Below are 27,655 nucleotides of genomic sequence, written 5' to 3' on the forward strand. Positions count from 1 at the left end.
AAATGGCGTATCAAGTTATTTCTCATCAAAATGATCGTAATTGTAGTCGAAATTCGTTTGCCAAAGATGAAATTGTTTGCATTTAGCTGAAACGTCATGGAATTTCTTCACTCTTTGCAGAGCAAATGAAGGTCGCACGACGGGCGCATGCGCACAAGCCTTCTGGACGTTTCCTTTCCTCACGTGGAGCGATTCCCCTTGATCAGGTTGGCATATCCACGCTCGCCGAGAACAACCCCAAGTGGCAGCCACACGTCGTCGACCTCCAGACGTCATAGATTAAGTCATGGTAAGACGGCACACAACAATATATATTTTTGATTAGATAAAAAAAAAAAACATAATTGTCATAGTTCGTAACGCTCCCAGTTATCATGCTAACATTTTGCCGGCTAGCATCTAGCAGCGCGTAATGTTAGCCTTCCTTAACAAGGTCATGCGACAGAGGAAACAATTGATTTATAATATTTGTTAAACGTTGTAACAAAAATGAGAATTTAACAAGGGTGAGTCATAATGTATAGGTACGTTCGCCTGCTTCCTAATGAATGAACACAATGTTATCAATGGGGTGCATTTTACTCTCATAAATAAGCTGCAACCACTTGTTAAAACAGTTATTCATCTCCATAGTAATGTATGGATATGAATTACAGATGACGTTATAGTCTGAGAAAGTTTGGTTTTCGTGTGTGATGCCACCTCAGAAGGGAACCATTAATTGCAAAGATGGGGAAAAACGTGGTGATAAACATGGACAAAAAATAGTACATAAAGATTTGTCTGGCTGCTCAGTATAATATGAGCAGTAGCTTAAATTAAATATAATGAGGGTTTACAAAAAAATCCAGTGATGAAATGATGACAGTGACAGGAAACAGTTCCCTCTCCATTATGTGTCAGGTGTTTTTCTTTTAATTTATTTTGATTTTTTTTAAGAGTGAGCTGTTTTACTTTATTTTAGTTTTATTATAGAGGTTGACTTTTTTTTTTTTTTTTTTTTTTTTTTTATAAATATAAACTGTAAGTTTGCACTGTTCGATTTGAATTGGAGAGAGACATGGTGATATTAAATCCATTATGCAACTTATGCATCCATTTGAACCATTGTATATTAAACTGTGAGGCAATGTTCTCATAAATGCAAGATTCATAGATACTGTATATGTTCACAGTTAGAAATGTCCATGAACTAAAAAACAAATTTTAAAAGTCCTTGGTTTTTGTTTGCAGTTCAAATGAAGTGTAACCCCCATAGCCTTCAACCAACTCCCTCCGCCCCACCCCCCTCCCAAACGACCTTCAGTCAAGGTCACGTGAACATCTGCTGCTCCTAGCTGAGCACTTTTACAACTACCGATAGCTGATGTCCCTCCAGTCAAATTCCAAGCTAAATTCAAAGAGAACACATGATGTCTTTCATTCCACGCATTTGACTCCACAAAATTGTGAACTAACTTTTGTCATGTGCTTCCGCCTCCATCCACTTCCGCCCAAACATCCCATTATGTTAATCATTCCTCGTGGCAGACATTAGTGAAATTTTAACCAAAACCGAGCTTGTGCAACTATGACTACAACCTAAAATAATTACAATGTCATTCATTCAGCTCTAAGTTCACATTGCAGGTTTACAGTAAAAGCCCACAGTTGCGTGGGGAAATTTATAAACAGCATTCTGGTGGGCTTATGAAGTTACTGCAGTTTTTTTCTTAAATAGCCAACTGACTCGATCTTTTGCATGCCTCTCATTTTGTACAAAGCTCTTCTGGGCCAGCAACTAATAATTACTAATATACTAATAAACAAGAGTAAAGTGATATAATTGGAGAATTTAGTCAAAATAGTACCCCTCCCCCCCTCAAAAAAAAAAAAAAAAATCAGTTGTGGGAGAGAGGAAAAAAGTTCTAATTTAAAGACAGTTGTCTTCATGAGAATAAAATGTCAGTTTTATTAATGGGGAAAAAATTTGTTGCTGTATACAAATGAGGTAATTTTATAAGACAAAAAATAATTTTGGGTGGGGGGGATAACGCTGTAGTATACCACAAAGAACAATGTTGTTAGTTTTATGTTATAAGAAAACAGTTGTACTTTTACAATATTAGGATTATAGTCAAATTAGGACCTGGGAAATAAGTCATACACTAATAAAGTTGCAGTTTTACATGAAAGTTGTTTAAAAAAATAATATAATAGGAAGGTAAGGATCTTGAAGGTTAAACTTTTTCACATTCAATGATAGATTAAATATTTTGGTGCATGATTCTTTAAAATTAAAAAATATTGACATTACACATTTTTCTGGTAATACAATTTTATTATTGAAACAGTAAGACATTTTTTTAACCATTAAAAAACATTGCAATGTATTATTCTACCAACATTAAAGGTACATGTATGTTGCCTTTGTATTTTTCTCCACATCATTTTACTATTGTTTAGTAAAATTTTACACAAGCCTCACAGATTTGAATGAAATGCAAGCTCAACACAACCCGAGTAGCCTGACTTGGTTATTGGAGTGGTTTGGGGATTTTTCCTCATCCAGTCACAGCAAAATGACACAATTTTCTGTTTGTTCTGTCATTCCACAGGCCTTCAGAAAATTCCTGCCGCTGTTCGACCGCGTGCTAGTGGAGCGTTTCACGGCGGAGACAGTGACCAAGGGGGGCATCATGCTGCCTGAGAAGTCTCAAGGCAAAGTGCTGCAGGCCACAGTGTTGGCAGTCGGGCCTGGATCTGTCAACCAGGTTAGAAAGTGACAGAGTTTTAGGGTCTGTTTTAGGGATCTGTAGCATGGTTTTTGCTTTCATGTATAATATGAGCAACTCAACTGTTGTTTTTCTTGGCAGAAAGGAAATTTACTGCCAGTCAGTGTAAAGGTCGGGGAGAAGGTCCTCCTACCAGAGTACGGCGGAACTAAAGTCACTTTGGATGATAAGGTGTAGTGCCTTTTTCGTCTTTATTTAATCGTCTGTAGTTGTGTTGCTTTTAATACTTGATCATCTTATTTTGTCATGCAGGAGTACTTCCTGTTCCGCGATGGTGACATCCTGGGCAAATATGTGGATTAAGGCAAGATGTGGAAGAAGCATCCCTCCAAGAGAAGAAATCATGTTTGTTTGTTTTTTTCTATGTTATGTCATCTGTAAATAATTCTAATCACATTTTGTTACAGTAATAAAAATGGGCCATTGGCTTTTGTCTCCATTTACACCATGTTTCATAATCACTTTTTGGTGTTAATTAAAAAGAAAAAAAAAACACTAAGATGATAAAGCTTGTAACTATTAGCGCTCAGACTCGCCCTTTAAACCCGATTTGTTATTCGCATTGAGAGTAACGAACGACTTCTGAATAAGAATTGAATCGTGACTCCCTGTACTATTCTGAAATAAAGATGTAATGGTCCAACAAATGAAAAATCCAATTTGATTATTTGAAAACTATCTATTGGACCAGAAAGTGAGTACGCTGGCACATGTTGGCTGATGCTTCTCCCTCTGGTTAAGTATTTTGTTTGAATTTGAAATGGTTTACCAATGCCAATTCCACTCACCCCTAAGTCGTAAAAAAGCCCACGTAATTATGTTGCGCAATATTGTTTGCCACATTGTAGTTATGGTTTCCCTCAGAGGGCTGTAATGATTGAAACCATATAAAGGTTCAATCACCTCAGCATTCATACACATATATAGATATATATTATAATATACACGAGTAATTGCTAGATTATGAGTTTTTAAATGGGAAGTCAAGGAAACTAGTTTGTTTAGCTATTCAATTCAAGTTCCTGTAAAAGGGGTTTGGTAACAACAAAATTCTTCCGATATGTCCGTTTTGTAACATTTAGAAATTTTGGTACAGATTTTAGCAAGAATTATGGAAGTTGACACGTGATTTGCTTTAAGGACACTTAACATAGTGTGCTGGGGCACAACAGAACTCCGTGGTAAATCGAGCACCCCACAATAGTTTGCCCAAAGGAAGCGGATGTAACAGACAGAAGTATGTCAATAAAATAATTGCAATAAATAAGCGTAGTACATGAATACAATATTTATTTGGACTATTTCGACAGTTGCGCTTGTGTCCGCCACTACAAGCCAGCGGCTGGCCCACATCCGGGTATTCTGTCGAGATGGTAATGGCGGAGGGTGCTGCAGTTCTCAGGAGGAATCGGCCTGGAACCAAGGCAAAGGTGCGTTATCGGCCGCCGGGAAGGGGCGAGTAGCGCTTAAAACGAAACATCGACACGACGTGACTCGGCTCTGCCCGAATAGTGTGGCTTTGTCGCCGGACTTGAGTCGAAATTGTCGTTCGCTCACTTCCAGTCGGAAGGGCTCGCGCTGGTGCTAGCCAGCTAGCTGACGTTAGCATTTCCTTCATCTAGTTTCTTGAGTGAGTCAACATCAGTGGCTCCTGTCTAACGCCATATCTTTGCCTTTATAAACACTCTCGTGAGCATAGTCGACGTGAACAAACAACAGTCGGTGTCTTGCCAACATGAACCCTCTCTTGGATGTGTGAGCTCTACACGAAGTAGTCATAGCCCGGTTGACGTTATTAGCTCCCCTCAAGCTAACGTTGTAGTCAGGAAACACAAACTGGACGTGAACACATTTCTCAGTGGACTTGTTGTATTTTTGCTTTTGTAGCAAATGTGTCTCGTGTACGTATCGGTATTGTTTTTGTTGCATTTGTTTTCTCACCTAAACACGTCGTTCCCCCTTGTTTAGGATTTCTACAACTGGCCGGATGAGTCATTTGAGGAGATGGACAGCACCCTGGCTGTTCAACAGGTGTGTCTGCATATTTACACGTATGTAGCGATACGTGTGTGAATGTTATTCAATAATCATTCCATTTCCCTAAACATTTACACATGCCATGAATGTGGTTTGGAATGGAACAAAAATGGTGGGGTACCAGCCACTGAAGTAGGAAACCCACCAGGGAAATCACATCATCTGTTTGCACAACTACTGGTTGCTGGGCAGAATTTGTGTGTTTCATCATAGTTCATGTCTTAAATTCCAATTTATATTAAAAAAATAAATAAATCACTGTCGTGGTCGTCTTGGCTTCCTATGCTGGTAACATGGAGGAGGTATGTGTGTAAAATGTCTAAGATTGATCGACAACGACTTGCTGCTCAAGGAGCTGAAAGGCACAATTCATGTTTTCATCCATGAATGGATCTGGTTTAACTAGAATTGGTCTTGAAACAGTCCTCTAAATCATGCAGTTCACATTTAGACTTAGCCCCAAATGACACCAATCAATTGATCAACAATACCTCGCCATTGCAAGGCTTCAAACAGGATGTTCTCAGAGGGAAGTGGCCACTGAGCTTAGAGTGTCACATATTGCCATCAGCAGGTTGCAACACAGAGATTGGAAGAGTCACAGAAATGTATACAAGTGGTAGTCCTTGGAAATGTATTGGTCAATTTTGGGCTGGGCAATAAATAGGGTTGGGCATCGAGAATCGGTTAGAACCAGGATTAAGATTAAATTGTGCAAAGGAGGCTTGCACGATGTGTAGAAGTCTGACGCGCTCCGTCCCGCTCCGAGCCTCAGCCTATACCGCACGGAACTTCAGACAAGTCAAACAGGGTGAGGGAAACAATAAAATACGTCTATGCCAAAATTGAGGCACCTAACAAGGCAAACGCTGGGTTCCACTTATGCACTGATGGTTTTTAGCGTTTGTTTTAGTCTTCAAACCAATGTAAGAGCCGATGACAGAAAAAAAAAAGCTTAACTGAAACTTCACCGTAGCAGTTTTAGATCACAATGAATTGGGACAAAATTCACATAAACCTTGTCTCACAGTATCACAAACACTAACCTTGTGACTCATCGGTGGGTAGGTAAAGGAATCCACGTTTTATAGCATTCGGTTGTATTACTTTCGTTTTCAAAATTCACCGGTGTCGTGTGAAGTTACTTTTCGTGCCAAAATGCTGATTTCCGGTGCTTACAATTTAAAATAACAGGCTACAAGCTTAAAACAGGAAGTCAAGTTCAAACTTGCACATATAAACCATTTGTTGTGCTAAAACAGTCCCAAATGACTATTTTAACAATGCTAAATTTAACTTTTAGCTGAAACATTAATTAATGAATATTAAGTAAATTGGGTTAGTTCCACACACACTGCCTTTTAGTTCATAGGTTTGGTATTGATACTGGTTATAAAGAACTCAGACTCAAATGTTCATTTTAGTCTATGCTGCGGGCTGTTAAGAAAATGGATGTTCATAATTTGGACACCCTTTATTTAAACCATGCAAAGTTTTTTGACCAAGCCCCCTAAAATAATCTGAATCGAGAATCGTTTGGAACCAGAATCGAAATGAGGAACCGGAATCAGGACCGGAATCGCTCAAATTCAAACGATGCCCAACCTTAGCGATAAATCAATATACAGTGGAGGACATCATAATTTGAACCCTCGTTGATTTTGTAAGTTCACCCACTGACAAAGACATGAGCGGTCTGTAATTTTAATGGTTGGTTTATGTTAACAGTGACAGAGACAGAATATCTAAAAAAAAATCCAGAAAAATCTCATTAAAAAAATAAATAAAATGTATTTGGATTTCACAGAGTGAAATAAGTATTTGATCCCCTACCAACAATAAAGAATTGTGGCTACCACAGATTAGTCCTGTCCCTTTTTTTAAGAAAGTTTACTAATATAAACTTATTAGCTGTATGAAAGACATCTCTACTTGTTACTGGTATGATACACCTGTCCACAGAATCATTCAATCAGACACCGGCCTCTCCATCATGGGCAAGATCAAAGGCAGAAAACTTAAAATGGGTCGTGGGTGGGCCTTTCAGCACGACGATGACCCAAAGGACACAGCCAAGGAAATGAAAGAGTGGCTAAAGAAGAAGCACATTAAGGTCATGGACTTGCCTAACCAGTCTCAAGACCTAAATCCCATAGGAGCTCTGTGGAGGGAGCTGAACCTTCAAGTTGACAAGGCACAACCTCGAAACATTAAGGACTTGGACAAAGAGGAGTGGTCCAAAATTCCTCCTGAGATGTGTGCAAACGTGATCAACTATACAAGAAACATTTGACTTCTGTACTGGCCAACAAATAATGATTTCCTCCACTGTATATGGCGATAGACACGTTCAAGGTTGAACAGAGTCACCAATGAAATTCCAGAACATCACATGCAATACAAGCTGCTGTCGGCCACAATTCGCGTCTTTATACTCTCTATTCCTTCGCTCCCGTCACACTACTCGACTGATATGAAGTACTCATATCATCATACATTTATGGATCCAACATTTGTTGTAATCCTTGTCATTTGGCTCCTTGTTAAATAGAGAACATGAAGTTGTGCAAAAAGTACTGAAACATTGAACAGTTGGTCAAATTAAATTCACATGCCAAGGTGATCCTTTGGGAGATTTTAGGGTCATCATCAAATTTCACCCGAAAACCGAATTTCCCTAACTTGTATTGAGTAGTGTATGTAGCAATAATATTTGTTAAGGTCCTTGTTAAAGTTATGGTTGTTGTTGTCATCAAATGTTTTTTTTAGTCAAGGCTCCAGCAAAAGAATAACACAATATTTAGATTTAGTGGACTAATAATGTACATTAGCATGCGTGCTCATGGTTATGTTTTTGGGTGAAGATATTTTCTTGTGTGTCACAGTACATTCAGCAGAACATCCGCTTGGATTGCTCCAATATCGACAAAATCCTGGAACCACCCGAGGGTCAGGATGAGGGGGTGTGGAAATACGAGCACCTCAGGTATGAATATGATAATAATATACTTTGACCACTCTGAAGGCAGGAGGGTCCTCTGTTTATGAGGTATCCGACATATGGCGTTTCGAAATTATGAACGGTGCAATGAACTAGTTTGTGCAGCGGTGCAAGAATATGTCACATGGCACTAGAGGGTATGCTCAAGTTACAAGTACTTACTGTTCTTCATTTGATTGTTTTCGATTCATGGCCTTTGTTGTTTTTTTGTTTATACAAATGTCTACTGTAGTTATGACTATTACTGTGTTAGTATACATTAGTGATAGAGGACGGCGCATTCCACATTTGCTGCGTAAAGATTCAGGTTATGACAATGCTGTAGGAATGGTCGTAAATTGAGGACTTTCTGTATTTGGTTGCTTTGCAAGTATAACTTGCTGCCGTGTTTCCATGTGTGTGTTAACTCTAGGCAGTTCTGCTTGGAGCTCAACGGACTAGCGGTCAAACTGCAGGTAGGTGCATACATCCATCCATCCATCCATCCATTTTCTGAGCCGCTTCTCCTCACTAGGGTCGCGGGCGTGCTGGAGCCTATCCCAGCTGTCATCGGGCAGGAGGCGGGGTACACCCTGAACTGCTTACCAGCCAATCCTAGGGCGCATACAAACAAACAACCATTCGCACTCACAGTCAAACCTACGGGCAATTTAGAGTCTCCAATTAATGCATGTTTTTGGGATGTGGGAGGAAACCGGAGTGCCCGGAGAAAACCCACGCAGGCACGGGGAGAACATGCAAACTCCACACAGGCGGGGCCGGGGATTGAACCCGGGTCCTCAGAACTGTGAGGCTGACGCTCTAACCAGTCGGCCACCGTGCCGCTTGCATACATACAGTCTACCGTTATTAACTAGGCTGTTCGATACCTTTTTTTTTTTTTTTTTTTCGGGGCATTGAATTGATTGCAACTGCATGTGCTGTAAGTGATGTTGGTGTTTGGTCTTCCAGAGCGAGTGCCATCCAGACACATGCACCCAGATGACGGCCACTGAGCAGTGGATCTTTTTATGCGCCGCCCACAAGACCCCCAAAGAGGCGAGTCCATGTCATTCTCCCCCTTCCCACCTCACTCACCATCTTGTTTTGACTATCGAGTGTGTGTGTATGTGACGCATGTGCAGTGCCCCGCCATCGACTACACCAGGCACACACTGGACGGAGCGGCCTGTCTTCTCAATAGCAACAAATACTTCCCAAGCAGGTTGGTTCCTTGTGCGCATCCTTAATGTATGTTCGCAGGGCTAATTTGTTTTATCTGTGCTTTTAGGGTGAGCATCAAGGAGTCGTCGGTGGCTAAGCTGGGTTCGGTGTGTCGCCGCATCTATAGGATATTCTCTCACGCCTACTTCCACCACCGCCAGATATTTGACAAATATGAGGTGCGTATGCTTGCAAAATGACAAAGCAGGCCTGTAGTGTCGGGTCAGATGAGGAAAAAAAATTTACACATTGGTAAATACAGCTGTGCTCATAAGTTTACATACCCTGGCAGAATTTGTAAGGTGTCTCCTATTGTTTAAAGAAAACATGAGTGATCAGGCAAAAGACATTTTATTATTCATGGGTTTCAAGTTAAACTATAAGTAACTTTAAAATAGCACAATTATTAAACAAAACAGAGGGATAAAAAAATAATGAGATGGTCCCCGTTCAGTCATCAGTTATATTTTCCTCAAAATGGACAATACAGTGGACCGTTGCTATTCGCGGGGAATAGAGCTGTAGCGCAATTAGCGAAAGTGGCGGCCATTATAATTGAATTGAAAAGAAAATGCATTGATTGGTTTGTTTGTTTTTTTTTAACCCAAAAAAATTCATGAATAAGCAGAGATTAACAAACACTGTGTTTTAGGGGTTGGTCTCAATAAAGGATAATTTGCAGGTCGTCACTTGGTAAATTTGGGGTTTTGGTTAGCTGTCAGTGCCACGGTGACCGACTGGTTTGCACATCTGCCTCACAGTTCTGAGGGCCCGGGTTCAAATCCGGGCTCGCCCGTGTGGAGTTTACATGTTCTCCCTGTGCCTCTGTGGGTTTTCTCCGGGTAGTCCGGGTTCCACCCACATCCCAAAAACATGCATGGCAGGTAGGGTTGGGCATCGTTTAAATATGAGCGGTTCCTTATTTCGATTCCGTTTCCAAACGATTCTCGATTCTTCTAGGGGACTGGGTCGAAAAAGTTTGCATGGTTTAAATAAAGGGTGTCCAAATTATGAACATCCATTTTTTTTAGCAGCCCACAGCATAGACTAAAATGAACATTTGACTCGAGGTTCTTTATAATCAAGTATCAATATCAAACCTATGAACTAAAAGGCAATGTGTGTGGAACTAACCTAATTGACTTAATAGTCATTCATTAATGTTTCAGCAAAAAGTTAAATACAGCATTGTTCAAATCATTTGCGACTGTGTCATCTGTGCAAGTTTTAGCTTGCCTTACTGTTTTAAGCTTGTAGCCTTTTATTTTGAAGGGTACGCACCGGACCTCAACATTGTCACAAAAAGTAACTTCACACGGCACCTGTGAATTATTATTTTTTTTTTAAATGGATGGAACTAAATGCTATAAAACGCTGATTCCTTTCCTTACCCACCGATGAGGCACAAGGTTAGTGTTTGTGAATTTTGTCCCACTTCATTGTGACGTAAAGTTGCTATGGTGAAGTTTTAGCCCAACGTTGAGCTTTTTGTATTTATTGTTTTTGTCAGCGCTTACGTTTGTTTGAAGACAAAAAAAAAAAGGCTGAAAAGCAAAAAGTGTACGCAAGCGTTTACCTTGTTAGCTGTCTCAATGTTGGCATAGACACATTTTATTGTTTCACGCACCCAGTTGATTGAGAGTTGACTTCACTGAAGCTCCGCGCGGTGTAGGCTGAGGCTCGGAGCGTATCAGACTTCGACACATCATGAAAGCCTCCTTTTCACAATATAATCTTATTCCAAGTGTTGCACTGAGGCGACTGGTCATTCATTTAAAAAAAGTTAAGACACACTTTTGTTCGCCGCCGTTGGGCACAAGCAGATCTTCGTGCGTGTTCTTCTTAATTGGTTTTCGCCGCTTCTTCTTTGTGGTGGGAGGACTGTAGGCATCGAAACTGGGAACCGAATATTTTTCAATTTGAAGCGTTCCGGGAGAACCAGAAGGCTAGGTCCGGTTCCAATCGCTTCTCGATGCCCAACCCTAATTGCAGGTTAATTGAAGACTAAATCATCCGTTGGTGTGAATGTGAGTGCGAATGGTTGTTTGTTTATATGTGCCCTGCGATTGGTTGGCACATAGAAACAGAGTCAGCTGGCATAGGCTCCAGCATGCCTGCGACCCTAGTGAGGATGAGCGGTACGGAAAATGGATGGATGGCTTAGCTGTCAGCTAATAATCAACATTTAAAAATTTAATAATGAAATATTTTACTGTGTGAAGTGAATCAATACGAGTTTCACTTTTTAAATTGAGTTACTTAAATTTTCCATGATATTCGAATTTATTTAGATGCACATGTGTATACAGTGTATAAGTCTAATGCCAGGTTTTTGTGATTCAAAGAAAAAGAGCAAGATAAATCATTTCAAAACCTTACAATGCAATTGGGGGGAAAAAAGCATTTTTTTAGAGGGGAAGTAATTATTTATTTTTATAAATCATTAACAGCAAAATAATCCTGAGGTACAAAGATATTGCCAAATGGAACATCAATAGCTTAGTTTGATATTACACAATATAACATCTCAGGTTCGTGGGGTGGCATGAAAAAGACGAGGCAAAAAAAAAAAAAAAAACGTCCTAAAGAGTACTGGGATTCCATGAACTGCAAATAGGTACGCTTTTCAGCAAATAACTAAGGACAAGTTCCCAAAAAATTTGTGAATGCCTAACCGCAAATATGCGGGAGTTCACTGTAGTACATTTTAGTTTAAAGCTAAATATTTCACCCGAAAGCTGAATATTTCTTACTTTTTGTTTGAAATGTGTTTCAACCGCAGTCACGCATCGTTTTTTTTTTTTTTTTTTTTTTCCTCCCGCTTTGTGCACCGACAGAATGAAACGTTCCTGTGTCACCGCTTCACGCGCTTTGTGATGAAGTACAACCTGATGTCCAAGGACAACCTGATCGTGCCCATCCTGGAGGAGGAGGTGCAGAACACCTCGTCGGCCGGCGAGAGCGAGGCCTGAGGGAGACCCACGTGAACACGCCCACACCCACACACTACTGTACAGTGTACTAAGACCCCCCCCCCCCCCGCATCCTGTTCCTCCATTGTCAACTTTGTCGAGCATAAAAGGAAACCTGCGGGACAATTTAGTTACCTTCTCGTTTGTCAAAAAAGTACCACACTTCTCCTTTAGGGAACATTTTATCTTTTGAGCAGCTGGATTTGCAAAAAACTAAACATAATCACAGTGATCTATCTGTATTGTTGACAAAGACACACACTGACAGACACCTCTGTGTAAATAATAGCCTATTTGATCTTGTTTCTGACACTGCTTCACTGTTCTCTTTTTCTACGTCTGCTTTGGTTTTGCTCTTTGCTTTGTGTAGCCTGCCATTTTGCAAAGAGAGGTGGTGGGGGCTCAATCAGTAATTTAGCTTGCCGACTTGTAGAGGCTCCGAAGAAAAACCTTCTCAAATGTAGGCGTGACTCATGCGTTCGTGAACAACCAAGAACTCCTAGCTGTCCAAGTGTGCTCCCGATATTCTTGATGTTCATAACGTGGCTGAAAAGTCCGCTTATAAGGCGTAACGTCGGCCATGTTTACACCCCGCCAAACAGCGCCTTCCCTTCCGTCACCCTAATTAAGTTATTTTGCTTAATCCAATCCAATCCACTTTTGTTTTTTTAAATGGACCTACAAAAAAAAAAAAAAAAAAAACTTTGTTACTGTTTGTGACATTTTCATGTCTGTTAATAAAAGACTTATTATTCTGGAACTTGTGACATTGTTAATCAGAAATGAAAATGACATTTATTTGTTTCAATAGGCACGATCCATAAACGGAAGCAAATTATACAACTCAAAAACAAAACTGGAACTAATACTGACATTTAGTATTCATGTTTTAAACAGTGTTTTCATTATAATAGCAACATTTTATTAATGGAGGAAGGCTGGTTTACATTTACAAATAACACAAGTGTGTCCTTCTTATAATACTGCTGTAGTACTTTGCAACACCATGATTTTAATATCTATGAACGCTTCGTTTAATGGAGTACCATGCACACTATTAATACTGTTAAAGAGAGAAAGATGTGTGAAATGGCACCACCCAGACTGGGAACCAACATGGCTGCCGTCCGGAAGGACTCTGCATGGCCAAAAGTATTGGGACATGTTCCAGTTACGGGAAGTGAAACGTGAAGAAATTGTGTATGTGAGGGAATTCAAATTAGTACCAATACTTTTGTCCATATAGTGTAAATGCTGTGACCTCCTCGTGTGTACCAGGAAATAGTGACTGGAATGTAGCCGATCAAAAAAGCCACAAGGGAAAAAAACTGACTGACTTTTGTGCATAAACCATCTCAAACCAATAAATAAAAACCTGGCAGAGCACCGACTCACACTCCTAATAGATAAAAACAATAGTGGCCTGCCTACTTGCAAGGTATGGCAACATGGAAATTTAACTAAACTTCTGGTCCATATGGCCCAAAAGTAGAAAAACAGTGTAGAATCACATTGATCCCAACCTGTATGTTTTTTTTTAGTATCTTTTCTTTGGATTGTGTATATCTTTTTACAAGGTTACCAGTTATAAGCCAAAAAAGATGTAACGACACCACAGAACTTGAACATGAAAATACTTGGTGCCAGAATTGTCACTGAAAGGTAAAGTTCACTTCACATTTAAGTTTTACTGTTAAAAAAAATAAAAAAGGTATTTGAAAGACTAGCAAAATTGACCTCCTGCTGAGCAACACCCTGAAACTGCTGATTGGCCAATCACAGTGCAGCAAAGATCAGACAGACAACACATTTTTTTTGCCCTTTTAAAAAGGTAATTATAGCTGATTTTCTTTTTTTGTTTTTGTTTCTTTTTGCTCTGTTTCCGAAATCCAAGAGTAACCCTGATAAAAATAAAACTCTAGGGTGTCAAAAGTCCGACCTGCAGGCCCACCGGAAAGTCGTTATCCAACTTAAGGTCCATGTACTAGTACGCGCTTTTGTCTTCACTAGTAGTACTAGTAGTCGTCTTCAGAGCATACTAGCATATGGGCCTTAAGCAGGCTGTCAAGCATATCGAATAAATGCTCAAATGGCTTTCAATATGTTTTTCTCATTATGGCCTCGCTTCAAAACAACAAAGTGCAGAGTTCTCCCACAGCAGAGGATGAAAGTTTTGGGTGCATAGCCATGGAAGAAGTGGCTTTTCCTCCATCTGGAGAGCTCATGACGTCAGTCCGCTCACATGCACGTCACCTCCGCTTTGCCCTCCTCCTGGTCAAAGCCGCCCTCCTCCAGGTGCGACAGGGAGCTGGGGAACCCCCCTCCGAACACCGGGAAGCCGCCGATGCCCCCGGCCACATGGGAGACCTCCTGCTGAAGCGCGCCGCCGCTGACGGAGCGACTCACGGAGCGACTAGAGACGTCGCCGTGCACTGACAGAACCTGCACATACAGGTGTTTCTATTATCATGTTGTCCTGAAGTTATTAAATCAATTTTCAATAGCGTTTGTGCTCATTAGGGTCGCAGGTGACATGGATCCTAGCCTTGCTGACTTTGGGCGAGAAACGGTGTACACCCTGGACTGCTTGTCAGTCAGTCACCGGGCACATATAAGACAAACAACAGTTCACATCTATGGACAATTTAGAGTCTTTAGTCAACCTAACATACAGTGAGGCAAAAAAATATTTAGTCAGCCACCAATTGTGCAAGTTCTCCCACTTAAAAAGATGATAGAGAGCCTGTAATTTCCATCATAGGTATAATTCACCTTTGAGACACAAAATGAGGGGGAAAAAAAAAAAAAAAAAAACCTGATTTTTAAAGAATTCATTAGCAAATTATGGTGGAAAACAAGTATTTGGTTAATAACAAAAGTTCATCTCAATACTTTGTTATATACCCTTTGTTGGCAATAACAGAGGTCAAACGTTTTCTGGAAGTCTTTCACACACTGTTGCTGGTATTTTGGCCGATTCCTCCATGCAGATGATCTCTAGAGCAGTGATATTTTGGGGCTACCGCTGGGTAACACAGACTTTTAACTCCCTCCAAAGATTTTCTATGGGGTTGAGATCTGGAGACTGGCTGGGCTACTCCAGGACCTTGAAATGCTTCTCACGAAGCCATTCCTTCGTTGCCCGGGCAGTGTGCTTGGGATCACTGTCATGCTGAAAGACCCAGCCATCTTCATCTTCAATGCCCTTGCTGATGGAAGGAGGTTCTCACTCAAAATCTCACAATACATGGGCCCATTCAGTCTTTCCTTTACACAGATCAGTCGTTGTGATCCATTTGCAGAAAAACAGCCCTAAAGCATGATGTTTCCACCCCCATGCTTCACAGTAGGTATGGTGTTCTTTGGATGCAACTCAGCGTTCTTTCTCCTCCAAACACAAGTCTAGTTTTTATCAAAAAGTTCTATTTTGGTTTCATCTGACCAGATGACATTCTACCAGTCCTCTTCTGGATCTGGTCTCTAGCAAACTTCAGACGGGCCTGAACATGTACTGGCTTAAGCAGGGGGACACGTCTGGCACTGCAGGATTTGAGTCCCTGGTGGCGTAGTGTGTTACTGATGGTAGCCTTTGTTGCTTTGGTCCCAGATCTGCAGGTCATTCACTAGGTCCCCCCCGTGTGCTTCTGGGATTTTTGCTCACCGTTCTTGTGATTATTTTCACCCTACGGGGGTCTTTAGTGGAACCCCAGATCGAGGGAGATTATCAGTAGTCTTATATGCCTTCCATTTTCTAATAATTGCTCCCACAGTTGATTTCTTCACACCAAGCTGCTTACCTATTGCAGATTCAGTCTTCCCAGTCTGGTGCAGGTCTACAAGTTTGTTTCTGGTGTCCTTTGACAGCTCTTTGGTCTTGGCCATAGTGGAGTTTGGAGTGTGACTGTTTGAGGCTCTGGACAGGTGTCTTTTATACTGATAACGAGTTCAAACAGGTGCCATTAATATAGGTAACGAGTGGAGGACAGAGGAGCCTCTTAAAGAAGAAGTGACATGTCTGTGAGAGCCAGAAATTGTGCTTTTTTTTTTTTTTATAGGTGACCAAATACTTATTTTCCACCATAATTTGCAAATATAGTCTTTGAAAATCAGACGATGTGATTTTCTGGATTTTTTTTTTGTGTTTCCTCATTTTGTCTCTCATAGGTGAGGTATGCCTATGATGAAAATGACAGGCCTCTCTGATCTTTTTAAGTGGGAGAACTTGTACGATTGGTGGCTGACTAAATACTTTTTTGTCCCACTGTACCTGCTTTTAGAATGAGTACCCAAAAACAAACCCACGCAAGAACAGGGAGGCTGGAGGTGAGATCTAAAACCCAGAACCTCTCAACCAAACACTATCCCTTCCTAAAGTCAAAGTTTTCAATTTGATTTTTCAAAATTAAGGGCTTAATTACCCTTAAAAGTGACAAATAATCCTTAAATCTGATGGTCAAAATCTGTTTTTTTTTTAGCATAACATCAGAATGAGCAGAACCAGCATAAATCTTTTTTTTTTTTTTAATTGTTCCATAAATTTGAGTCCATATTTTCTCTTCATTACAGACAGACAGTATCTAGTGAACAAGTGCTAAAAGTCTTGAATTTTTTTTTTACCTAATTGTGGTTGTTTTTAGTGGTGGCTGTTCTTAATACTGAATCATATTTGATTTAGTTGAATAAAAGCTTAGACATACAAGAAACAGCTTTTATGATGATGATGATGTACACCACTGCAAACAATCTCAATCAAGTGGCTTTACAGTAATTGCTGCAATCCCAATTTGACCACCAGGGCGCAGTGTAGACAGTTATTTTGTTCATTTCTCACCTGGTTCCTGTGTTGTGCTGCCGCCTGATTTCTGACGGGCCGCTGAAGGAACACAACTTGCTTGGTGGCCAGATTCCCATCACTAACACGCACGAACATAGAACAATTAGCACTCCATACATACAACTCACCAAACACAAAATTTGCCGTTACAAAGATAATAATACAGTGAACAGTTCATTGCAGGGGATCGTTCCAGACCCACCCACAACAGTGTAAGTGAAAATCCGCGAACCATCACTGCAGCCATCCACCAGTCGGGGCTTTATGGCAGAGTGGCCCGACGGAAGCCTCTCATCAATCATCATATTGAGACCAAGATAGAAATTGTTGGCCTTAATTCTAAGTGGCATGTGTGGAGAAAAGCAGGCACTGCTCATCAACTGTCCAATACAGTCCCAGCAGTGAAGCATGGTGGTGGCAGCATCATGCTGTGGGGGTGTTTTTCAACTGCAGGGCCAGGACGACTGGTTGCAATCGAAGGAAAGATGAATGCGGCCAAGTACAGGGATATCCTGGACGAAAACCTTCTCCAGAGCGCTCAGGACCCCAGACTGGGCCGAAAGTTCGCCTTCTAACAAGGCAATGACCGTGAGCACACAGCTAAAATAATGGAGTGGCTTCAGAACAACTCCGTGACTGTTCTTGAATGGCCCAGCCAGAGCCCTGACTTAAACCCAATTGAGCACCTCTGGAAAGACCTGAAAATGGCTGCCCACCAACGTTCACCATCCAACCTGACAGAACTGGAGAGGAGGAATGGCAGATGATCCCCAAATCCAGGTGTGAAAAACTTGTTGCATCATTCCCCAAAAGACTCATGGCTGTATTAGCTCAAAAAGGTGCTTCGACTAAATACTGAGCAAAGGGTCTGAATACTTATGGCTGTGTGATATTTCAGTTTTTCTTTTATAATAAATCTGCAAAAACTTTTTTTCCCCGTCAATATGGGGTGCTGTGTGAACTTAAATCATTTTAGCAAATGGCTGCAATATAACAAAGAGTGAAAAATGTAAGGGGGTCTGAATACTTTCCGTACCCACTGTACGTGAGAGCCTGTGTGTGAGAATTGTGGCCGACAGCAGCTTCTGTGTGAGTGTGCTCACTGTGTTAAATGTGTTATTTAGGCTCGTGTGCTAGCTAATACTACTGTGTTGAATAATTTAACTACTGAATAAAGACGTTTATGTAACATGGGTTCATGATTGTGTACATGCTACAAGGATGGTATTAATGCTTTATGATCATCTCCGTGTGAAGTGCTTTGCCACCATCTCGTGGCATCTATACGCAATTACAAACCCCTTTTGTGCTCAGCCTCCGGCCTTAAGCCTATGACCGAATTACAGCCATGATGATATAGAGGACAGCATCCCGCCCTCTCGTGTGATAGTGCTTAATTGTGGGGTGAAAAATGTATTCATGTGCACATTGCTACCTGTCATGTCGTATGATGGGAGTGGGCAGCACGCACGTCAGCAGCCATCCAAACTCAGCCAGAGTGTGGAGCAGCGGCCCGTAGTCTGTTTTCACACTGGAACCCTGTGTAGACATTTGACAACACGCACAAACATTCCTTAAAACAACACATAGTGTATGTACATGGTCAAATAGAATTTGCCTGCATCCAAGATATAAAGGAGGAGCGTATATGCTGTGACATGATTCACAGCATATCATAGCACACCAAGATACTGCGTATCGTAGCAATGAGCATCATACAGTAGGTGATGATGTCAAAGCTGAAGCCTCGTTCCACACAAAATGGCTGCGTCAGAGCCGTAACAGAAGAGCTGGAATTTATCCGCCTTTGCTTTTTACAGTACCGAGACCCCAACTCAGGCGGGATATTGTTGCATCGCTGTTGCATCGCGTCAGGTGTGATGTATAAAATACTCGACAACTGCTTTCAACCAACTCCGAAAGTGGAAAATCGCCAAGTCGACTTCTTGTTTCGCTGGTGTTTATACAGAACGGCGATAATGTGGGAATATGTTTTACAGGCACCACCCCAGCTCTTTTTTGGCTCTGAAAAGTCCTCCTCGTCTGACCCTCATCCCACCATTTAGAGAGAACTGCAATGTGAAATTGGCTTTAGTAAGCGATATGACCTCCCAATGATGCTACGACATGGTCTGTTTTTTCAGCAACTGAACAAAGTAAATAACTCACAGTACAATTACAAAGAAGGCTCATAATAAGAAACAACATTTTCCTGACCTCAATGACGGTCCACTGCTCTACCACGATGGTGTCATTGGCAGGAGGGGCGGTGCTACTCTCTTCATACACAAAAAGGCCTTCCAGCGACCGTGGCACAGGCTCGCCTGAAACACAAGCAACAATCATTTTGTTGTAATCTCTTTGGTCTCACAAGAAATGCGGATCACGGTTTTAGAAATAATCCTCAGAGTGAGAGCTCCCTTGTGTGAGAGGAATAGGAAATGAGGTTGTTAAGGCTACAGAGACCGATCTAAAAATAAAGACAGCGGACAGCAGGAGGCAGCAGCCAGAGTCACAACAGGAAGTGCCGAATTTTATGCGCTAATCCCTCGTTTATGACTACTGAACTAACAGCACAATGGTTTCATGTGGGGACTGGATGTGGGCCCCGACCTTTCGGGGTGTCCCAGTAGACGAAGGAGTCCACTAGCGACCAGCCTCTGCGGTAGTAGGCCGCTGTCAGTTCCAGCCAGTCGGCCTCCAGGGCGCTCACCACCTGGCCCTTCCTGGAGACGCGCATGGACAACGCCCCCTGGTGGTACTGGCACGCCAACGAGTCCATAGGAGCACAACCCGGAGCCCAGGAGTGGAAGAAGACCAGAAGTCGCATGTCTGTGAAGAAGGAGTAATGGTCAATGACTGTTTTATCAGAATCCTCAAGAACATAACGAGAAGGATTCCCCAGAGAGGGTGACCGTGTCTCACCAGGACTGTACGTGTTGTCTTCCAGCTCGCGGTCTCCTGGGGGAGTGCGAGGGGGAGAGTGCGGGGGTGAGCGGCAGCCCCTCTTTGGACTCTGCAGCCTGCTGCCATTGCTCAGCACGCTCACCTGCTGGAGGACTGAGCCGACAAAACGGACCCCACCGCGGGCACTGCTGTTCACCTTTGGGAGAGACAACAAAAACTATTAATGCGTTTAACACAGTGTGCCGTGTAATTTTTTTCTAATGTAAAATATGTGCCTTGGCTCAATAAAAGTTGGCAAACACTACAGTCGCGAATTGAGCGATGCAATTTTTCTGAGGTGTGAAGGCCTGCACTACAAAAACTCCAAATCTTACCAAAATTATTTGTCTTATTTCTAGTCAAAAGTCATTTCATTACACTTAAAATAAGACTCATCACCTAAAAAGGAACTTGCTTTTAAAAAATTTTCACTTGTTTCAAGCTCATTTTTAACTTGAAATAAGTAATGCCAGTGGAGTAAGGAAAAAAAAAAAAAAAAACAAAACAAAAAAAACCTACGCCTAACAATAATCCAAACAAAAACTTCAGATTTTGATCTCTTCAGATCACAGATTTTGGGTTTTTGCAGTACAGGCCTTCGCATCTCGCAACTGTAGTGTTTGCCAAACTTTATTGTACCTAGGCACATATTTTCAATCACCCCAAAAATATATAAATAAATAAATAAATAAAATCACACGGTACACTACCAAACAAAAAAATGGCACAAAAAGTGATCACAGTACACTTGTTGTGGTGTTTCGTGGGTGTGCTGGAACGGATTAATGGCATTTCAATTCATTTCAATGGGGAAAATTGATTTGATATACAAGTACATTAAGGTACGAGCTAGATCATGGACTGAATTAAACCGGTACGTCAAGGTACCGCTGTACTTGGTTCAAATCGAATGAATACCCTCGATGAGTAATAACCACTTAAAATGGCCAAAATTTGCTAAAAATGGCTACTTGAAGCATTTTCCGACACAGGTTCAGAACGATGTTCCACGTAGTCGATGAAGGAAATTTTGTCAAATAACAGCTGGTACACTCACCCTGTCAATGAGCGCTCGAACAATGTCGCCCGTCAGCGAGTCTCCGGGTAGCGGCCACTCCTCCACCCTCAGCACGGGCACGCTGTGACACATGGACGCCGTCTGTTGACTTAAAAAAATAAAAATAATTTTTAAAAACGGCACAACATTAAACAGGACATAGAGAACAACTGGTGGTCATCCATCCATCTATTTTCCAATGTGGATGGACGGTGAGGTACCCGGAGAAAACCCACGCAAGCACAGGGAGAGCCCCCCCCCCCCAAACCGAAGAACAGTGAGGCAGACATGCTAACCACTACCGCACCGTGCTGCCTATTGGCAATGTACGTTTTGTTAATGCAGTGAATCTTCAGTAGAAGTTCAAACTGTTCGATCTTAATTTTTTTTCATTTCCCCGCAAGGAATAATACAATGATTCCAAATGTTGAAATTCAAGCATTGGTATGTTTTAAGTAACAATTGTTATTTATGACACAAAATGTTCTGAGGATCCAGGTTCAAATCCGGCCTCGCCTGTGTGCCGTTTGCATGTTCTCCCTCCCCAGCTGTGTTAAGCAAACAATTTTGTTCATGCCTAGTTTAAGCATATTTCAAAATCTCTCAATGTAATTGAAAGATTAAAATATGTTTTGTGTGTGGAAAAACTCATTGAGGACAATTTTAGGGGAGATTTCCAAGTCAAAGACCATTACTTCCACCGATTTAATATTAAGATACAATGAATACGCTCATTGTTAATATATGCAGACCTGTGAAACCTCCTCTCCCTATTGGCTGGTGGATGTTGTCAAGTGGCTTTCCAGCCACTAGAAATCAGTGTTTCTGTCTGAGCAACCGGGACAAACGAGTCAGGCCCTTCTGGCTCGCCAGCGTGACCTTCTGGCAGAGTTTTGCATGAAATATGCAGCTGGCTCCATCAATCATTCATGGATTTACTCGACATTTTGCCGCCGAGTGAGGCGGCGCGCGCGTGATCTTTGTTTTAGAATTTTTCAAGTCGAGTTTAGAGTGTCAACTTACCTCAGTCTGGGCCTGGCCAGGACGGCGCGGTAGAGCAGGCTGAAGGGCAGCGAACGGGTGCGGCCCACGGAGAGGATGATGGGGTGCAGGGCGGCCAGGACGTAGCCCTGCGTGTAGTACGGCTGCAGCGCCTGAGGCAGCTCGGCCAGCGACGACACGTACTGCACTGTTGGGCGGCTACCTGTATCAAGGAGGAGGACAGGATCCAGCTGGTTAGCTCATTATTATGAACAACAACAACAAAAGTCAAAACATGAAGTCAATCTAGATGACAAATACTGTACTGAGGGTATCTCAAGGTGAGCTTTACAGGATGTAGATGCAGTGTCATTATCGTAAGCTCAAGAAGAAGAGGTAGAGAAGGTCCCCTAATAAGCTGCAGTAATAGACGTTCACACAGAACAGGGCAAATATAGGCCTGTGAGTAAGGTTTAAAATGCTGTTTGTAGGTGTTGCTGATCCATGTGCAAAGAAGATTACAAAAAAACAATTAAAATAAAGAAGCAGTTGTTTGAAGCAAGCACACTTTGACTCCAATTTGGAGAACAGTGTGCGAGAGTCCCAGACACACACGCAGACTCTGATCCGACAACGCACCAGGCCCTGCCTCTTGAAAGCACTTTTTTTTTGGGTGTCCAAATACATTTAAAATGTGTTTTAAAAGAGTGATTTAATTTTTTTTAAGTGTTTAAAGCATGTGGGAGAGGTACAACTATGTTGAAAAGTCAGTGATGTCTCTCTGCGTCACAGATTTTCGCCTATGGCCCGGTACACACAAAGACTGCCTTTGTCCCGATTTTGGCCCTTCCCAACCAACGATGTCAAAGGCCAGACTATTTTACGTCTTACAAGATTATCCTTTGGTTTGAGGTATGTTAAGAGTGGATTCGTCCTGATGATAGGGTCTAAATTTTAAAAAACATACGTTTCACCTGATGTTTTCAACCTGGTTGTATTTTTTTTTTTTTAAAGTCTTTGAGAGTTCTGGTCTGTGCCGTAAACCAGAAATTGAATAAAAATGTAAAAAAATAGAAAAAAAATGCCACACTGCACGACCAGCACTCTGGTTAACACTGTACGTGAAGCAGCTCACGTCCAGCCACTTCCACAGCATATCATTAGAAATCTTTTTAGCATTTTCCGTGGTCACGAACGAATGAGGGCATTTTACTTGCTGATTTTCCATTCCGATTTTCCACTGCCACAGTCGCTTCCAGTATTTCTCTTGTACACAGCGCCACGGAACAGTCACCTATCAGCTGTGACGGGAATTGATTCAACTTTTACTTTACTTAGGCCGTATTTCTTTCTTCCGCTCTTCTCAAAAGAGAATTATTTTCCTTCAGTGGTTCTTGGAATGTATACCTTATTTAACTGTCACATTTACTGCTGATTTGTGCTGTGTGTTTCCCCCCCCCCCCCTCATGAAACCATTACTTTAGGTAGTTGGTAAAAGAATGACCACTTGGTCAGTTCCTTTAAGAGCCTTCCCCGTCCAGGCATTAACGGTCCAAAGATAAGAAGCAACTATAGCAATAACAGCGTGGTACACTTTGTCCTAATAATTAATCAGTACAATCCGCATCATTATTTTGTCACTTTTCATATTTTTCTGGGTGTAACAATAAGTGACACGTTGCTGTAGAAAGAAAAGCTACAAATTTTGTTTTTTCAGTGCTTCGGTCGAAGTCTTTTCAAGTCAGTGGGTTCAAGTCTAAGTCAAGTCACGAGTCACTGCTGTTCAAATCCTGGTTGAGTTGCAAGTCTTGTAACATATTGTCAAGTCGAGTCTAAAGTCATCAAATTCATGACTCGAGTCTAAGTCATGTGACACGAGTACACACCTCTGGTATTTGGGATGCTATATTGGCTCTATGGTGCCTCAGCACACGTGAAATATGAATTAAATATCGTCCACACATTGAATGACGAGAGGCCTGAATCAGGTCATTTGAATTTCTAAGGCTTATCTACACTACGTCTGATCTCGGCCTATCTCTCTGCCTCCGAGCCAGTGCTGTCAACATAAACACGTGCGCTCACAAGTAGTCAGGGTTAGGTCTTCCGATCAGAGGGAAGGGGGTGGTCTCAGCCAAATATGGACAAAGCAGATACAAATGTGTGCGAATGTGAGTATGAATGCTCGTTTGTCTATATGTGCCCTGTGATTGGCTGGCATCCAGTCCAGGGTGTACCTCGCTTATTGTCCAAAGTCTTTTGCGATAGGCTCCAGCACACCCGCGACCCTAATGAAGCGAAGCGTTACTGAAAATGGATGGATGGATGTTAAAAATCTTTGCGTCTTCCAGTCTTTAGTATGTCCATCTCTAATAGGAGGGTCAATTTAAGTGCTCGTCTGGAAAACATATCTGCTGCTTTGTATCCTGTCTGTGTGGTGCTGCGGCGAAAATGCTAATGTTAGTGCTGCCCGTGCTGCAATGCTTGTGCGTCACCACATGACCACATCCCTGAATAAACTTGTTTGTTTTTTGCGCACCCCCTCCAAAGTGATGTCAGTGGCAGCTTAAAAAGTAGTCACGGCCCCTTTTTGAAAATGCCCTCCCTGATGAGCTATTGAGGAGCCGACTTCACAGAAACCCCAGTGAACCCGTTGAAGTACACAGCTCCAGTTTACTGGCATTGCTGCAGGACCAAACGCCCATTCCGATTGACGGATACAAAACAACACAACATTCCTTCACTGCAACTTTCACCACAACTCCTTTCATTTAAGTACAACGTGGATCACTAAAGTCTTAAAGGGTCACTCTGGCAAAACGGGCAACAAGGCTGTATTTAATGTCTCCCCATAGGACCATACATGCACGCATGCACACAGTGTTTTCAGTGGCAACAGGCAACACCCCCTCCCATCCCGCTGCCACTCGCCCTGTCACCAACACACTGGGGCCTCTGTTCACTGCAACAAAAAAGTGAGAGAACAAAATAAAGGCTGGGTGGAATGGCAAAGAGGGTGAAAAATGAAAAAGATGGGAGGTGGGAAGTACAGGGCGAGGGAGGGTTATTTAAGGGGTCCGACAAGAGGTGTCTTGTGAGGGATAGGGGACTGGGGGACGTTTGGGGGTTTTTTTTGCAGCAAAAAAGGACTTACAGGATGGAATTTATGAGTCCTTTAGGCAAGATGTGAGAAGGAGAAATCTGCCTGGCAACAAGGAGTTCAGGAAACCAGAGTAACGTCATAATTGATTATCTCGTCTACTATATCAGTATGGGCTGACAATTATTTTCCTTCACTTTCTAATATCTCGAGAAATCTGCCAGAGAACAAGCAGGCCACTAAGCAAACCAGACGGACCGTGAAAGGTTAGCAGACACACTAACGTCCCAAAACAACACTCTCATATCGCTACCAGGATTGAACTCAATTTAATGAAATAGTAGTGGCTTGTCTAATTTTAATAATGTGCAGGAATCTTTTTGCAACAGCCTCCTTTGTTATTGTGCGAAAGCTGTGACGTCATTAACAGAGTGTCCGAAAGCTGTTAGGAATGAGCTCACTATATAGTCCACTATATAGTGCAACCCTATATGGGGAGTAGGAAGTAGTGAGTGAGTGCACAATTTCGGACACTGCATAGCTTTGAAACAAGTTGAAAAAACATCTACCATCTTGGCAAACAGGAACTGTATCAGGCAACAACACAAACTGAAACGTTCCAAAATGTGTTTTAAGTTTCTAACAATTATTTCTATTCCTAATATGTCAAGAAACAAAAGTGACACAAGCACAGAGTAATTTTAGCATCGACGGAGAGCCAGCAGCTTTGAGCAACTGGTCTTCTTCATCATTGGGCTGCCTTTCCTTCCCCATGTCAAAATAAGCATGCTAACACTCACATCTAATTTGGCATTATATGGTCAAATTAAAGGTTGCTAGGAGATCAATATGATGATGCAATCTAAATGAAGTCAGTCTTATCTGAAGAATATCTCCAACCTTCTAGTTGTGAAGTGAATGTTCAGGACACAAACTCACAAAAGGCCTGAAAATAATGGGGGGGGGGGGAATATGAAACAGAATTAACGGGTGCTAATGCTAATATGCTCATTAAAGGCACTAAACCTCACTAATGTTCCCATTTATATGATGACATGACATTATCTCTGTAGCAGACACACGCAACCAAGATGGAGAGTGGCTCCAAGGCCGTCGATTAGCAATGACAGACATCCGCGCGTGCGCACCAGCCTTCGACTCCCCTCCAGATTTATTCATCAAAATCCCGACTTTAATCGGAAATAATCCAGTGCGGCCCGTTAGATGGGCAGATTAGACAGAGATTATAGAAAACCCAGACTCAAACCTGGAAATGATGACTGACGCACATGTCCTGTTTCATAAATGGAACAGGGAACAATCTATCGTATATTTTACAATTGAAAAATCTCACGGAACATCAGCGAACAAAAATGTCACAAAAAGTGGATACATTAATTACTGTGTGTACTTCCTGCCATCTAATAGAAGACCATTTATCATTTGTTCAGTCTGTCACTATGCCTCACTGGCATAAATAGATGAACAAAGATACATTATTTATTATAAATATAATTTTTGGAGCAATTAAGTACACAAGTATATACAGTAGATGAACAGACCATTTAAATAGACACATTCCTCCATCTTGTGATCGGATCGGTTTTTTATTTTTTCCAACTCGCTGATCGGCCCTAAAAATCCTGATCGCGTAAAGCCTAATTATTACCCACTGGTGGCTAAGGGATGTACAACAGGAGGAGCGCAAAGGAGACATGAAATCAGGATGCCCAAAATGTTTAATTCTTTAATTATTTACATTTTATTTAATTATGTCATTATTGTATGTTTTTATAAAATATAATACCTTGCTTTTTTTTTTTCTTACTAAAAACATGTTTCAAATAGGTTAGTGTTTTTTTTTTGTGGTGCCGGAATGGATGAATACCATTTCCATGGAAAAAGATGATTTGAGATAAAAGTGTTTTGAGTTACAAGTGTTAAATTTCGTAAGTAAAAGGCACCACTGCAATTTAAACATCACACGCACAGAAGCTGGTGCGGAGGTCATCTAAATATCTGATTTCGGGATGTCGATGTGTGAAAAGCGTACAGTTGCAGCAATATTGTGCTTCACTTGGTTCTGCGTAACAGGCAACGGCAGGTAAATGCCAGATCAGATTTGTTGTAATTAAAGTATATATCAGTACATTTTCAGATTGGCTTCTCTGATTGGCTGAGAGAAATCGTAATGTTCATCTTATATTGAGGTCTGTAGCATTCATTGTGTCTTGAGCTATCAAATATGGTTCCTTACCTTATAAAGAGCAACTTACAATTTTTTGACCTCATAGTCAAATAAAATATGACTAATTCTTGATTTCTTTTTGGCTAAACAATTAAAATAGAGAACGCCGACTCATTGATATGAATAAAAAAATAAAATAAAAAATCCGCTTTCAATGTCTTTCTAGTGATGAGCACCACCTGACCCACATCTGGACTAAAATCTCCTCGCTACCAATCAAGCCTTTCTAGGACACACGCGATCACAACTGTCAAACCCTTAACTTTCAACTTGAATGCAGAAACGCAGCAATTAGCCCAGCCCCGCACTCACTCCCATCCTCCCACAGCTCCCAGTGCAGCTCCCAGTCAGCTTGGCCTCATTCCACACCCCCTAAGAGGAAAGAGGGGCACGCTGAACCAAATGCAACTCGCGGCGAAAGCGTTTCCTGGTGTTCTTGTACAGTCGTGGACATTGAGATGAGAAAATGCTGTTGGAAAATACGCATTTGTGGGGCATCTGT

General features: G+C 41.6%; 2 protein-coding genes across 4 annotated transcripts in view; one reads left to right on the forward strand and one right to left on the reverse strand.

The window, feature by feature from the left end:
• Nucleotides 1-12,747, forward strand: LOC133487037 (MOB-like protein phocein). Of its 3 annotated transcripts, XM_061792997.1 has the most exons (9): nucleotides 1-289; nucleotides 2,598-2,753; nucleotides 4,743-4,805; nucleotides 7,697-7,797; nucleotides 8,225-8,267; nucleotides 8,764-8,850; nucleotides 8,937-9,016; nucleotides 9,083-9,194; nucleotides 11,853-12,747. In XM_061792997.1, the coding sequence occupies exons 1-9, from the start codon at nucleotides 287-289 to the stop codon at nucleotides 11,985-11,987; spliced, it is 780 nt and encodes a 259-aa protein (XP_061648981.1). In that variant the 5' UTR covers nucleotides 1-286; the 3' UTR covers nucleotides 11,988-12,747. The 3 variants fall into 3 exon arrangements, with proteins under 3 accessions (XP_061648981.1, XP_061648980.1, XP_061648979.1); XM_061792995.1 differs by lacking the exons at nucleotides 1-289; nucleotides 2,598-2,753 and adding an exon at nucleotides 4,054-4,204; XM_061792996.1 differs by lacking the exons at nucleotides 4,743-4,805; nucleotides 7,697-7,797; nucleotides 8,225-8,267; ... (2 more) ...; nucleotides 9,083-9,194; nucleotides 11,853-12,747 and adding exons at nucleotides 2,856-2,945; nucleotides 3,027-3,217 and having other exon boundaries at nucleotides 131-289.
• The window catches only part of rftn2 (raftlin family member 2), a 20,007-nt gene continuing 5,099 nt past the window's right edge, over nucleotides 12,748-27,655 (reverse strand). The window contains exons 2-9 of the mRNA XM_061792992.1: nucleotides 21,848-22,028; nucleotides 20,825-20,933; nucleotides 19,747-19,924; nucleotides 19,435-19,653; nucleotides 19,039-19,145; nucleotides 18,257-18,360; nucleotides 16,819-16,900; nucleotides 12,748-14,429 (exon numbers count right to left, since the gene is read on the reverse strand). Of these exons, the coding sequence (XP_061648976.1) occupies nucleotides 14,226-14,429; nucleotides 16,819-16,900; nucleotides 18,257-18,360; nucleotides 19,039-19,145; nucleotides 19,435-19,653; nucleotides 19,747-19,924; nucleotides 20,825-20,933; nucleotides 21,848-22,028 (1,184 nt within the window). The 3' untranslated portion in view covers nucleotides 12,748-14,225. The remainder of the gene's footprint in view (nucleotides 14,430-16,818; nucleotides 16,901-18,256; nucleotides 18,361-19,038; nucleotides 19,146-19,434; nucleotides 19,654-19,746; nucleotides 19,925-20,824; nucleotides 20,934-21,847; nucleotides 22,029-27,655) is intronic.

The sequence above is a fragment of the Phyllopteryx taeniolatus genome, chromosome 12, assembly GCF_024500385.1.
Source record: "Phyllopteryx taeniolatus isolate TA_2022b chromosome 12, UOR_Ptae_1.2, whole genome shotgun sequence".
Classification (NCBI taxonomy): Eukaryota; Metazoa; Chordata; class Actinopteri; order Syngnathiformes; family Syngnathidae; genus Phyllopteryx; species Phyllopteryx taeniolatus.

Excerpts from the sequence above, each read along its gene's own strand:
- LOC133487037 (XM_061792997.1), top strand. Across the intron at positions 8,268-8,763 it reads GACTAGCGGTCAAACTGCAG|AGCGAGTGCCATCCAGACAC; the intron begins GTAGGTGCATAC and ends TTGGTCTTCCAG. Across the intron at positions 9,017-9,082 it reads AACAAATACTTCCCAAGCAG|GGTGAGCATCAAGGAGTCGT; the intron begins GTTGGTTCCTTG and ends CTGTGCTTTTAG.